Raw genomic sequence first — 15,454 nt, forward strand, 5'->3', positions numbered from 1 at the left:
TTTTTTTTTTTTTTTTTTGGTTTTTCGAGACAGGGTTTCTCTGTATAGCCCTGGCTGTCCTGGAACTTACTTTGTAGACCAGGTTGTCCTCAAACTCAGAAATCTGCCTGCCTCTGGGTGCTGGGATTAAAGGCATGCGCCACCATGCCCGGCAGAACCTTCACTTTTGTTTTAGTGTCTTTGGTTTGTGAAGGTATTCTGTAGGCTACCAAAAGAGAAATGTAAACACCAACCTGGCCACAAAACTACTGATCTACAATCTGCCCTGCCTGTAAAATTATGCTAGGGCAATGGTGGCACAAAGCTTATGGGAGTAATTTGATTTGACTTAAGGCTCACTTTGCACGATGAAAACTATACCTAATACTGCTCTGGTAACCAAAACCAGAGACTACATAGCTCAAAGATCTAGTGTAAAACCAAATTATTATTTTTCTTAAAAAAAAAAAAAGAAAAGAAAAAAAAGATTCCTAATGATATTCTGCCACAATCACAGATCAGTGCCTCACTCAGCCATCATCAGAAAAGATTCTTCCTGTAGAATATAAAAAGGAATACAGAGAGCCACTGCCAGACATTACAGAGAAACAGACCTTGTAACACACAGCTTTAAATGGGATGTTTTCATCAAATACCTCCCCTCAGAGCTCAGGAAACCCCAAGGAAGAAACTGAAGCAGAAAGAATTTAAAAGTCAGAAGAGATGGTGGACACTGAGAGAACAAAGCCTTCTAAATCAAGCAAACAAAGCTCTTATGAATTTAGAGAGATTGAAGTAGTAGCACAGGCCTGACACGGATCTGTACCATGTCCTCTGTATATACTATAGTATTCAGTTTAGTATTTTATGGGACTCCTGAATGTATGAATGAGTGGGTCTCTGATTCTTGTGACTTCTCTTGGGGCTTTTTTACTTCTATTGGTTTGTCTTATCTAACTTCCATGTGATGGTTTTTGTTTATTCTTATTTTGTTGTGTTTGACTGTTACCTCTTAGAAGCATGTTCTTTTTTAATGAGACAGAAAGGGAATGGATTTGGATGGGAGGGGAAGTAGGGAGGAACTGGGAGGAGGAGAGAAGGGGAAACTGTAACCATGAAAAATATTAGATGAGGAAAGGATCTATTTTTAATGGGGAAAAATAACTGTGCCTCACTACAGGCCCAGAAACATACACCAAATGACAATAGATGTAATGTAAATCTTTGAAACAAGGAGCCAAAATAAATCTTTTCCTTTTATATGTTGTTTTCTCAGGCATTTTATCTTAGCAAAGACAAGTCACATGTCAAAATATGAAAAGATTTAATCAAACAAATGTTTATGTACAGAAATGGTATAGTATCACAATTCATCATGGCCAAAATGTGTAAATAACCCAAATATTTATCAATCAACAAAAGCTTCTACATCTGTACTATGAGTTACTTTTGTGACCACTGTTCAAAATATCTGACAAAAGCAAGGGAGAAAAATTTACAGATTTCAGTCTGACATGGCAGTAGATGCATGAGGCAGTCTCACAGGATGGACTGAAGAAACAGAGATTGCAGCGAGAACCTGGGACAGGGAAAACTCTGAAGCCTGTTTCTATTAACCTAATTATACTAGTTGGGCCTCATATAACCCCAAGCCTTCAAAATAGTGAGAGAAGCCAGGAAACAAACAAAAACATGATCCTTAAATGTGCGCTATGCAATAGATAGTAGACACAAAAGACATACGTTCTATGATTCTATTTATATGAAATATCCAGAAAAGGAAAATCTAGACGCAGAAGTAGAAATTACTTTTTCGGATAGGGAATGGTATCAGTCAGGGTCGGAGAGAGAAGGAATGATTGCTCGTAGATGGTGTAGTGGTCTCTCTGGTAATAATGGAAAACCCAAAATTTAATAGGAATCCATGGTTGTATAATACTTAAGTCAATGTTCTAGTACTTTAAAGAATTGCCGTAACCATGCCAGCTCATAAAAGAAAGCATTTAATTGGAGCTTGCTGACATTCAGTCGTTTAGTCTATTACTGTCATGATGGAAAGCATGTGGCACACAGGTAGACAAGGCCACAGAGGTGGCTCAGAGTTCTGTATCAGGATGAGCAAGCAGGCAGCAGGAAGAAAACCACTGGACTTGGCTTGGCCTTCTGAAACCCCAACGTCTATCACAAGTGACATACTTCCTCCAAAAAAGCCATACCTACTCCAACAAGGCTATATATCCTAATCCTTTCCAATAGTGCTATGAGTCTATGGGGGCCATTTTCATTTCAAACTACTACATATACTGTCAAAGAATTGTATGCTTTACATTTTTTATTACACAATTACCACTTCACTATACAAAGAGAACAGATTTGACAATACATACATTATCGTAAATAATTATTAAGAAACAGGAAAGGAGCCAAGCTTTATCTTATTCAAAGATGGTAATAGCAGGTAGCCAAAGCAGCTAAGACAATTTGACAAAAATGGTTAGTGCTATAAACTCAGACGACGAGAAACTATTACCAAGAAGAATATTTTTTCTAATTCTCTTAAGCAAGAGAAAGCTAAACAAAATTCCAGGAACTGCAGCCATTTGGTCATGATGAAATATATTAGATGGGGTAACCCATTATCTGGTCCTCTGCCTCTCAGGTGACCCATTTATCCAATTAAGGCTTAGAAAAGTCAAATACACCTAATATCTGGTTCTTAGTTGAAACAGGCTGTGTTTGGTTGGGTTAGAAGTACCTTAAAGGTCTTCTCAGATCTTAATTTTGCCTTACCGAGAATTAGCAAACCTCAAATACCTACCTAGTGTGAGCAATTATCTTTTTCCATTTCTCTAAATTTAGCTCATATAAACATGCCAAATAATTGTGTCATATCTTTGTATTCTTTTATTTAGATATTTTCTTTATTTACATTTTAAATGTTATCCCCCTTCCCAGTTTCCTTTATCTTTATATTCTAAGGAAAGAAAAGCAAGTAACTAATTTTCTCATGCTCACACATTAAGTTATGGAGGTCACAATGGAAGAGTACAGAAAAGTCCAAAGTCTAAATCTTAACTATTGTATGTATCTGTACCCCTAACCACTAAATAGGAGAGGTCAATGTAAACTTCCTTCAGATTTGATAATTTACATCTAGACAAGGGCCAAGGCCAAGATTATCTATATAATGCAGTGACTTAAATAAAAGACCCTTAAGAAAATTTACTCCATCAAAGCTAACTTAATCTAAAGGTGCACATATTTATGTAACAAAACAGAAATAACCTTTTTGTGAACACAAACCAAGAGAAAATGTGATGGATTTTCAAACTATAAGAAATTAAATGACCCATGGTCATGTCCAGGTTCATTTATTCTACCCCACTTCCTCAGGCAGGGTTTCAATCAACCTAGGCTAGTCTTAAATTGGGTATGTGTTGTTGAGGATGACCTTGTCTGGTCCTTGTGCTAACCACTTTCTGAGTGCTGAAATTTAGGTGAGCAATACTGTATAATGTAGGGAGCTGGGAAATGAACTCTAGAAAGTCTTCCAGAATGCAAGGGAAGTTATCAACTGAGATAAATCCCAAGGCACATGGTTCACTTATTTTAAGTTAACCACACTATATGTGTTTATACATGTTAACATTTAAATTAGCCTGTTCTATTTTTGTTTATTACTATTCAGTTTATAAACTAGCCTATAGAGCATAGATAGAAAAGTATAAATTTAATATACCTACACTTTTTTAGGTGATATTAAAAGCTTAGGATAAAACAACCACTGCTTTTGACTCTCAAAGTACTGACATTAGGTAAATTAGCTTTGCTTCTTAAAATGCATCAAAAGATTGGTTTTGCTTTCTTTTTAAGCAGCAGCTTTTATATTTGTGTTTACTTAATGGCCTCTTTACCTGACAATTAGCTCAGTGTTTAATAGATATTCCTGGACTCTAAAGGATAAATGATAGCTAGATGTTAGATTAGCACAAAGAAAATATGTATAAATACCCCACAGAAAGAAGCAAAAAGCCAGACCAAAATGACTTAAGATTTGACAGCATCACATTAAAAAGATTCTGGCAGAATTTGGATTTTATCTTAACAATTATGGAAAGAATTCAAGTAGGGTAAGTGGCACAACTGGATTTTTTTGGTCCCCCTTCTCTCTGTTTCTTTCTTTGAGATAGGGTATCATATAGTCCAGTTGGCTTGAACTCTCTATGTAGTTAAGGTGGATTTGAACTTCTGATCCTCCTGCCTCTGCCTCTCAAGTGCTGGATTATCACACCTGACTTCAGATTTGCATGTTTATAGAGAAGCAGGGCTTGATGGCACTCTTGAAATCCTAACATTTAGTAGTCTAAGGCAGAAAGATGCCATAAATTTGAGGTCAGCCTAGGCTGAGACCTTGTCTCAAGAAAAGATTTATTCTAATTAAAGACCTAGGTTTGGGTACAGTGGGGGGTGGACACAGAGAGGGGAAAATGGGCAACAGAATGATCATATTCCATTGTATATTTTATGAAATTCTCAATAAAAAATATTTTTTTAAAGCAGAATAAGGAAAATATCAATGAAATAGTCGATAATGAACAGCTTGTGAAAGCATTAACATTAGAGGTGTAAGCAGTCTACAAAGGCAGAGAATTCTAGTGTTGGATTATACTATATTGTAAATGTTATGTAAGTGAGATCTTATCATTTTTGTAGTGGTACTTTCTCTTTTACATAGCTTCCCTAGGTTGTCATGTAATGACGCTTGTCTAGCTTCCACCTACAAGCCAGAGAACCTATAACTAAATAACAGCTGCTACATATGCCAGATGGCCCTTTCCAAAGTTATCTGATTCCACAAATGCCCAATGAGTCCAAAAGAACAATTACTCATCCATCTCAGAAAAATATGAAATCATTCATTTTTAAGACACTAAATTTAGTGTGGTTTCTTATGTAATGCAATACACCAATTTTAAATTATCTTATTAAAATTTATCTTATAAATTTTAAATTATCAGTGGGGAAAGGAGCTCTAAAATGACATCCAACTCACCAATACGCTCTTCAAATTCCAAGAGGACAGATGGAATTAAAAAGGTATCAGAATTAATGAAGGTTTTAGAGGACTTGTTCAGGGGACTTGTTAAACTGGATACATACATATTTTGTTAAGCTAGCTTCTAAAAATCTCTAAAATGACTATGAAGGAATAAAAGTGGCTTAATCACAAAGCCAAAGGAACACACAAACAGCCAACACAGCCACATTTCAACATTTATGGAACTAAATTCAGACAATGATAAGAGACTCAGAAAGCCAAATGAGGCAGTAAGGCAAATAAGAAACAAGCTTTAAACCACCTCAGAAAGGTTAAATAACTGGAGTTACAATGCCATTTCTCAAAAATCAGAGTGTAGGGGAAGAAAGAAAAGAACATGTTTTCAAAGTAGTTTGATATTGGTCTGTTTAGGCACATGCCTATAACCTCAGCACCTAGGAGTAGGAGATGGGAGGATTCTGTTTTATTTTTAGGCTACTCTGGGCAAAAACAGAAAAGAGATTCTATCTCAAAGAAGTTTTTATCATAGAGATCCCATGTGTTTTTATTATTTATGAGAAATAAAACAAAGCCCCACCCCCAAGCAAGATATGCGAGACTGTCTATTTAAAGACAATGAACTGTTTTTTGGAAAAGCCACATCCACATAACTCATTTTTTTTTTTTTTTAAAATTAGGACAAGGCCTAAAACTAAACAGTGCCAGCTGGGTTCAAACCAACATTCTCCTGCCTGCTGGGATTACTGGGTATGCCACTAGGCTTGCATCAAACTCCTATTTTCAAAAGCTTCCTGCCCCACATTATTCTTGAGAGAAAATAAAGACCAATTCATTCACACACTTCTACTTTGCATTTTAGTAGTTTAGGGAAACAAAGAAAAAGAAAATAAAAGGAAAAGCAATGAGAGTCCTGTTTTTAACCTACAACTAAGAAAGAAAGAAAGAAAGAAAGAAAGAAAGAAAGAAAGAAAGAAAGAAAGAAAGAAATAAGAGTATACAGTATTTAAGAGTATCTAGTAATTGTCCTTGTATGCTAATTAAAAGACTGATACTAGTAGTTTCTGGGTAGCTTTAGGACAGTAAATGTTAAATATTAAGGTGTGATTGAATATTTGAAACTTTTTGCTTCACCTGCAGGTGAACCAGGGCTAAGTTGGCTAGCCACTAATAACCATATTCACTCAGTAAAGCTTCCAGAAAAACTCAAAAAGCTTGGACTGGGTGAACACAGGTTCCTGGAAGGTGGTCCATCAAGGCAGAAAGTGTATGGATGCTCTCTACCTTTTTGCTGATACTCCTTGCCCTATGCATCTAAATCCTTTCATATTTCTTTTATATTCTATTTCTTCAAATTTTATGAATCACTCTAGGAAATTTGTTGGCCCAATGTAGAAAACTGTGTTGGTAGAAAGCACTAGTAGAAAAACCAGGGACTTGAGATTGGCAATGGAAGTGGTTAACAATTCCGTGGGAGCAACTTGTGAAATAGGATGATACTATCCCCAGGTAGGTGATACTGGAACTGGGTATCAACCTGTGGGTCAAGACCCCACCAGTGTTCAAATGAGCCTTTCATACAGGTTGCTTATTAGATTATCTTGCATGTCAAACATTTATAATTCATAACAGTATCAAAATTAGTTATAAAGCAGCAACAAGAATCCTTTTATGGTGTGTGTGTGGGCTACCACAATATGAGGAACTGTATTAAACAGTTGCCATATTAGGAAGGTTGAGAACCAATGAAGTAGAAGAACCCCACTGTCTTACATAGAAAAGACCAGCTGTTTGGCATGTAGAAAGAACAAATCTCTACAAACTGCTGCTATTTGTCCTGTTTTGAGAACTTAAGATAAACAGTTTGTTAGCCCTACATTTTAAGAACAAGAAATTAGAAGAAAATTAAGAAAACTAAATAAACAATTTACAAAAAAGTAAAGCAAAACAAACACCCCCTACAAACCCATCCAAAAAAATAAAAACCTTTATTCACACAGTTCTGCAGACAGGAAAGTTTAGTCCCACATCATGTATGGGGGACACGGCAAAAACAAAAAGAGGTAAACAACTGTAAGCCAAGAAATGCTAACTACTTTAAAAGTCATTTCAGTGATAAGGCGCGTGCGCGCGGGTGTGTGTGCATGCGCATACAAACATACAGCTCAGGAGATTGGGACAGTCTCATTCTGGAGCCCAAACTGCCTTTAAACTCTTAAGTCTCCTGCCTCAGCTTCCTAAGTCGTAGGATTATAGACCTTTTACTACCACAACCAGTTACGAAGTTACTTCTCAGTATTAATATGCTTGTGTTGCAGAGCCCAGTTGTTTGCCTGAACACCAACCTAGATCAGCTGAAAGACTTTAAGTCTTAACTTTAGGGAAGAAGTTCAATTTCAAGACTGTTAGAAATCCCAAGTTTCCAGTCTACAGTTTAGATTAAAAATGTTAAAACCAACAACTACCTGAATTTCTACTAGACTGGTTAACCCTGAATTTCTCAAAATTCATTTCTAACTGGCAAGTAACTCTAGTGGTGTAGTAAATGTAGTAAAATTAATTTAACCTTGTCTCAGCATCTATTTCAAAAGTATAATTAGCTTAATAGTTAACAGAGGCAAGGCTCACTCAACCATCAATTTCCACTCCCCATCCTGACCCCCCAAAACAGGGTTGCTCTATGTAGCTCTGGCTGTACTGGGATTCATTCTGTAGACCAGACTGGCCTTGAACTCAGTTCCACCTATTTTTGCCTCCTAAAATCTTGGACTAAAGGTGTGTGAGCCACCACTGCCTGGCAATTTTTAATAGCATACCCAAAATGCCTTGTAGCCATGAATAAAATCTCCAGCAATGTCTCTGAAAGCCTGCAATCCCATGAACTTCTAGGTTACCAGTTGTTGCTTCTACTCTCCTTGCCTGCTAACACTTTGTAGGACCTTTATCTATGCCACGACTAATGTGCGAATACTAAAAACTTTCCCAACGGTAGTTTTCTGCAGTAGAAGGAAGCAAATCCACTCTGCAAGAAATACTTGCAGGTGCAACCTCCCTCTATTGCTGCTCTTCTGTCCCAGCATTTGGTGACTGCCAACCAAGCTCCAGAAAATTGGAAGTTACCTTTAAAACACACACAAAGTATGTTTTGTGTTTATAATATAAAGCTTCAATTTAGCAAATTAACATAACTGCCAGTTCACTGATTTACCATTTTTGTGTGAGCACTTAAAATGACTTTAGCAATTTTGAAATGTCTATTACATTGTTACTGTGTGCTAAAGTACAGTACAAGAAAACACTGAAATGCACTTTTCGTGTAAACAAAACTTGTACCTTATCATCAACAGCTCCCCTCCCCCAACCTCTTAGCCTCTGATAACCATTCTTCTATCATTTCTATAACAGTAATTTACAACTCATGTAACACAGCATTTGTCTTTCTATGCCAAGCTAATTTCACTTAATGTTCTCTATCTACTTCCATCAGCAAATGATAGTTTCCTTTTTGTTAAAGGCCGTTGGTATTAAATTTAGGTTCTGTTGTTCTTGTTTGCTGGAGACAAGGTTTTACATTTGTAGCTGAGGCTGGCCTGGAATTTTGTGGTAATCCTTCTAAGACAACTGAGTGCTTGGATTTACAAGTATAAGCCATATGCCCACCTAGAAACACTAAACAAAACCCCCACTGTTATAAATACTGGTAACACACAATGAAACTGTCAACTCAAACTACTATCAAGAATGATTAAGTGTAAGGACCTAGAAAAAAAGAATGCTGCACTCCTGATGGAAATGTAAATTAGCATGCCAATTTGAAAAATAGGGAGTTCCTCCCTCAAAAGACTAAACACAGTAGAGGAAAACAGCCCAAACAAGAAATAATAAATTGTTGCACGATAAGTTACCAAGTTTGGGAGATGAATTGGTTACTTCTTTGTCATATTCCTTTTTCAAGCTTCTTTCTCTGGTTCTTGGAATGTATAGCGAATTACTGTGTAATTTTTGGATGGCAAGGTTCTTATGTTACTATTTATATAGATAGCAACAGATAATACAATAAAGAAAACAAAGTTTAGAAAGCGTTAAAAAGGCAAAGTTATGAACAGAGTCATATAAACATCAACAAATAAACTAGATGATCATCAGAGTTGAGGACCAATGAAGCCAGCAGGCGAACAGAAGTCGTTTTCTCTTTTAAGATGCACTGACATTAGACTAATGAAAACATAGAAGAGATGGGAATTTGAACATACCCAAACCCAGGATGAAGTTTTCATCTTTCTCCAACAGCACAGTAACCCATCATGCTAGCAATTCCAGATTAAAATACTCAAGCAAAAATCATCTCCATAAGTAGTCCAAAATTTTAAGAAAACTCTTTTCAGATCTGACAGAAACCAACTTCTTAAATAAAAAACAAAAGCAAACAAACAAAACTTCTTTTAGTAAAAACTACTGTAGTTCTCTTTACCAAGCTACATTTGGGTAGTGAGATCTCCAAAATGATTTCTGAATTAGGAACAGACCTTCCACATATGGCAGATATTAACACCTTCCAAAACAAACAAAACCAAAACAACCCCACAAAAATACCTGTCATGTCTAGTCTCTATATAATACTTTTACCTGGTATTTGAGATATTAGCTTACATTCCAAGAATCAGAGAAAAGAAACTCAAGGAAGAAATTTGACAAAAGTCACCAATTCAAGTTATTGATTCCTAATCACACTGCCATTCTTTCAAATATAAAAACCAAAGTTTTAGATGTGATTTAAACAATTACAAAGCATACTTCATAAAGAAACCTTCATTTAAGTTACAGAAATAGAAAATGCCATATATATTTATATGCACAAATATTAGATGCATACAGGCACTAAACTATCCAAGTCAAAATCTTAGCAAAGTAGCACACTTTGCACACTCTTCTAACTACTAGTTCACCAGTTATTTGCCTTTTTTGTTACTTCTTTAAAATGGCAGCTTTAAAACTTAGTGGCTTGTAAATTAGAACCTATTACTGATTTTCTAAATTCGAAGACACTGTATTGTTCAAACCTTCTTGCCGTCCTCTAAGTAGATTCTAACTTCTCCAATAGGCCTACACCATAAAGTCCCCTCTGAATGGAAGAACACTGAATAATCAGGCTTAAGTGTAGTGCCCTTTCTATTAGACTACAATCAATGCTACACACAAGAGAATGAATCTTACCTTTATCAGTTGTTATTTTTTCTATACACCTGAAAGATAAAAACAGTAGAGTTAAATGAATAATTTTGTACATTTCCTTAAAGCGCAAGTATTTATTTTAGATCCATTTCCTGGATAATAAAGAAAGCATCTATAATATGTCGTTCAAAGCAAAGCCTAACTTTCAGTAGTAGTAGAAATACACTATCTATACTATTCCATGTGGTTGCTGATCACTTGAAATAGCTACTGTAACCAAGCAACTCAAGTTTTTTTATGTTGATTAACATAAACTTACAGAGTGGCCACCATAAACAACAGTAAAGAAACAGAATTATCATCTTCTGAAATAGTTGCTTTTAAACATTAAAAAAAAGGAAAATGTTGCTAATTAATTATTAAGAGTGGTTTATACAAGTATAGTAAGAAAGACTGAAATGACATCTGAGACATGCTACGAAGTAGGTATAGTAAAATGTCAGTAACTCTCACTCACTACTAAATAATGAGGTTTTGTTACACCACTTCCCTTACTTTGTATTTATTGAACAATCTCCCTAAAAAAATTTAATTAATTTTAAGAGTCCTCAAAATTGATCACCAAATCCAATAAACCTCTAAAAAGGCAATCTATACATATCTGAAATAAATACTACTGATACTTTACAAATTAAATACAAGTAAAAAGCTCAAAGTTATAACCTTAAAAAACAAAGTGATCCTATGACTTTAATTTGGGATAGCTTCTATCACATGTAACTGGTAGATAAAGTATTATGAATTCCATACGCCTTCCCCAAACCCAGAAGTAAACTGGCTTCCTATTTTTAATCATAAAGCTATCACATAGTACATAGCAGCAGAAAGACTGCAAATAAACTTAACTAAAAGATGTTTTATGATAGAACAGCTCTTATTTTTGCCTCAATTTAAAAAGCTTAGTACTATGATGGTGTTATTCTGTTAGAAACTTCCCAACTGACCCAAGCCAATTGTGAACCACCTTCACTTTAGGAAATGGAGCACTAAAAAAATACTTGCTGGATGCCTGAAATGTTTTTTGAAATCATTCAATGTTTCTAACAACTTGACTGCCTTAGGATCCCAACCACTTAGGATTCCAGTGCTGTGCAACTGAAGCCTTCTAGAAACAAAGAGCTGTGTTTGTCAATTCAGAATATTCACCACCTCATCCATACTTCTCCACAACCCTTCAAGGGAAACACCAAGAAAATGCCACCTACAGGTTTATTACTACTTTTGATGAAAACAACAACCCCACGAAGAACCCTGAACTCCATATATCACAGATTAAAACATTTTTATTCATGTGTCACTCAACTGATCCTAAAGACTTTTAAAAATATCCAAATCTAAGTAGTTTTAAAAGGCTTTCCAACAACTACATTTTAAGACTTACTTGTTGAGTTTTAAAATCTGGAATGCAGATATCTGCTTTTATACCACAGAATAAAGTGAATAAAGACATTTTGCCTCCTATGCTAGTCTTAATTTGATTTTGCTGTATGCATATGGATATTTTAGTTTATTAAAATATGGAGCCAGGCAGTGGTGGTGCATGCCTTTAATCCCAGCACTTGGGAGGCAGAGGCAGGTGGATTTCTGAGTTNGAGGCCAGCCTGGTCTACAGAGTGAGTTCCAGGACAGCCAGGGCTATACAGAGAATTTCTGGGTGTGTGTGAAAGGTGGTGGTGGTGGTGGGGGGGGCAGGCATGGTTGTACATGCCTTTAATCAAAGCATTTGGGAGGCTGAGGACAAGTGACAGAAGATATGTCGATTGGGAGGACAGTTTGGTTTCATACAAAATTCCAGGCAAGGGCTACATAGTGAGACCCTGTCTTCAAAGAAATAAATAAACATAAAATCCAAACCAAACAAACATACCAAAAAAGAAAAACAAAAACTGTAAGAAACAAGCCAAAGGGGAAAAAAAAATATCCTCAACCTTCAAACTATTATACCTCCCGTTTCTTGAAGCATATCCACAAGTGAAATGAGGATCATAACTAAAATACAGCAAATAATGAGCTTAATTTTTAAATAACACACACAAACTTCATACAAATTGCATCAAACTTCCTATTAGCTATTTAGGTCTTTGTGTATAATGCATCTAACATTTAACTTGATGCCTTTCTTCTGAAAATATTTTCTGTAATTTTTATTTTCCTGAATTCATATTATGTATTCTCAAGTCTCAAAAATGTCAAGTTGTTATAGAGTCAAGTAAAGTATAACCGGTTATTCAGCTGTAAAGCTCTTGCCACAAACTCAAAATTCACAAGAGGAAATAGCTCTAAAGATGCTAGTGACTTGCTGCTCATGGTCATAAGCCAATGAGCAGTACAAGCAGAGACATCAAATTTTCAGCCTGAACATCTAGTTCAAGCTTTACTTTACTATATAATTTGTCTTCCATTAATAACACAAATTTTAGTTAATCCAAATTATGTTTTTGATATTTTAAATGATTTTAAGTATGGCTATTTCTTTAATTGAAAGAAACAAATATAGGCTATTAGGTTATAGGAATTTTGTAGGCAAAAAAGCAGGGATAGGGAAAGTGGGTGAAAAGTTAACTAGGGGGGGAAAAGGATCTGAAAAGAACAAATTTATTATAATAATTTAATAATACATTAAATTTCTCATCTCCCTTTTAAATGTCATTTTATTTGGAAGAGATTAATCAATGTCAGAGTTCAGTAAACTGACACTCAAAACTGCACGTCTCAAAGGATAAATTGAATATGAATTTTTAAAATGTGTTGTCAAAGAACATCTGCAAACCAAATGAGTGCTAATCAATGTTTCCTTCAAGGTCCGTGAAGACAAGGCCAGATCTAATTTAGCCTTCTACACCCTAGAGGAGTAACAGTACTAGCCCTAGTTACTTTTCAAACAAGGACTGCAAAGCTGGAATGTATTGACATCTCTCTGATTTGTGGGCCACTGAATAAGTGAAAATGTGCAAGAAAAACAATGAAAATTAATTTTAAGAATCTGATACAATGATATAATCGTAAATACATGAGCAAGGGATAAATTTGAAGGCAAAAGAAGGTAGAGATCACCTTAACTATAGTACTAGATGAGAAGGAACATTAAGATTGCTTCTTCCTCTTCACAAGAAAAACAGTGACAAAAAACTAATCCAAGTAATCACATTCATCCAAAACCAACTGTTTCCACAATTACAGTATAAGATTCAAGGCCCATTAGCACTTCCTACTATGAAGGGAAAGCTAAACACTATTCTAGGTATAATTTAACTTGATTCAGATGTACTTAACTCTCAAGTGGCAGCAGCTTTATGTAAGGTAATATAAAACCACAAAACTACAAAACATATACAAAAACACCACTATAAAGTACTCCTGTCTCAGGCTACCACTCCTCAAAAATAACAAGTTGGATTTATTATTTTAATGTGTAAGACACTGTGTGGTATATTTAATACAAACTCAGGTCATAGAGGTAATTCCCCATATAACTGTGTACAGAGAAGAAACTGGAGGACACATAGGTTAAAAGATTTTGCCTAAGGAATTTAAGCCCAATTAAGATTAATGATTTACATATTTTCAAGTTTGTGAGATTAAATACATTAAGATTTTTGTAAAAATGTACATACAGCAGTTACAACTTTCAACTCAGCTTAAAAGTTTGAAAGGACAGTTTTACTCTCCACAGAACTAAAGTCCCTAAGTTTTCTTAAAGAAGTTAACTTCCTTAAATCACATTCAAAATCGGGGGAAACACTTGTAGTAAAATATGATACACTTGGATTTTATTCCTGAAGTGTCTCATGCAACTGTTCCAAGTCACAGATTTAATTCTGGAGCAAGCTTGTTTTTAAGCTTTAAAATTTTTCCTAGGTCTAAGTTAAGACCCTTGCACTGTCTCTACTGGAAGGTTGCAGGTTATCTGAAATCGAAATTTCTGTTCTTTGATTTTTTCTCTTTTTCTCACTTGTAAATCCAGTGATATAATACTCTCAACAGTGAATAGCTAATTTGATTAAAACGTGTGACTTATAAACTCATGTACTTAATCATTCTTAAACATTACTCTAATGAGCAATTTAAAATATGTATGCTCCTGGCCATCTGTTAAGGGCTTCTAATTAGTTCAAAGTAGTAATTCAGATCAATGTAATTTTAAGAATAAGTACCTACGTTAAAATATATGCAGGAAGAAAAAGTTCATATACTGGTAAAAAGATCGAGTTTAGTTGTATAAAATATACTTGTAATTGGCACAGCGGTGTTTTCATCTGAGGACCTGACTATTTAGAAGGGCGAGGAAGGCTACTTGGTTAAGTGGCTCGAATGCTAAGTTAATAACAGGTAAAAACACTCTTCAGGGTTAGTATGGTGCGGCTGATTTCCTAACGGGGATGTGATGTAACACTGGAAGCGATAGGCTGACAAAGGGGGTGCAGAAGCCAGAGTGAGGACGGAGCAGAAGGGAGGCAGAGGGCGTGCAGCCTGCACTGGGCGACTTCGGGCGTGGGCTGGCGGCCACGAGCAGCGAAGCAGCGGGAGCCCGGCCGCCAGCGGCTTGACATCTGGCGTGCCGAGCCGGCAGGGGGCAGAGCAAGCAGGGTGTCACGTGGAGCGGGAGCTACGGGAGCCGGGAGGGGAGAGTGAGAACTAGAGGGGGGTCTTCCCTAACGCTTCAAAGACTGTTACTCACTGGAGTCGCGGACTCTTCTTGCCCTGAGCAGGAGACGGGGGCTTCGCGGCCGCGGGCTGATGCCCGGAGCCGTCGGGAGGCCTGTTGCTGGGGCTGCTCCTCCGCCGGCGGGGATACTCGGCCTTTCTCCGGCGGGACACAACGGCAGCGGCGGCGGCGGCGGCCGCAGCGGTCCGGCCGCGGTCCCGACCTCCCCTCAGCACGCGGCTGCTCGCGGTCTCTACAGGCGCCGCCGCCGCCGCCGCGCCGGGCCGGAGCTCCCCCGAAGCCGCGTCGGCCGCCGCTGCTGGGCCCCCTTCCTGGTCCTGCTGCTCCGGGGATCGCGGCTCCTCCGTCTCCCCCGGCATCGGGGCTCGTCCGTCCCCCACCCCTGCGTTCCAGGCGGTGGAGGCGGCGGCGCCCGCGGCGCAGCTCCCCCCGCCCCCCTCGGCTCCCGGAGCGTCCGGCTCCCTCACTCCGGAGCGCCTCTCTCCCCCCGCCCCTCCGCCCGTTCCGAGCCCGCCCCCCCC

The 15,454-nt window shown here is 37.3% G+C and overlaps 1 protein-coding gene across 1 annotated transcript in view; it reads right to left on the minus strand.

Moving 5' to 3' along the window:
• Zfp91 (ZFP91 zinc finger protein) overlaps positions 1-15,392 on the minus strand; it is a 36,083-nt gene extending 20,691 nt beyond the window's left edge. Inside the window, exons 1-2 of the mRNA XM_021198699.2 lie at positions 14,946-15,392; positions 10,250-10,278 (exon numbers count right to left, since the gene is read on the minus strand). Coding sequence (XP_021054358.1) covers positions 10,250-10,278; positions 14,946-15,292 — 376 coding nt within the window. The 5' untranslated portion in view covers positions 15,293-15,392. The remainder of the gene's footprint in view (positions 1-10,249; positions 10,279-14,945) is intronic.
• Positions 15,393-15,454: the final 62 nt, after the last annotated feature.

Source organism: Mus pahari, chromosome 1 (genome assembly GCF_900095145.1).
Source record: "Mus pahari chromosome 1, PAHARI_EIJ_v1.1, whole genome shotgun sequence".
Classification (NCBI taxonomy): Eukaryota; Metazoa; Chordata; class Mammalia; order Rodentia; family Muridae; genus Mus; species Mus pahari.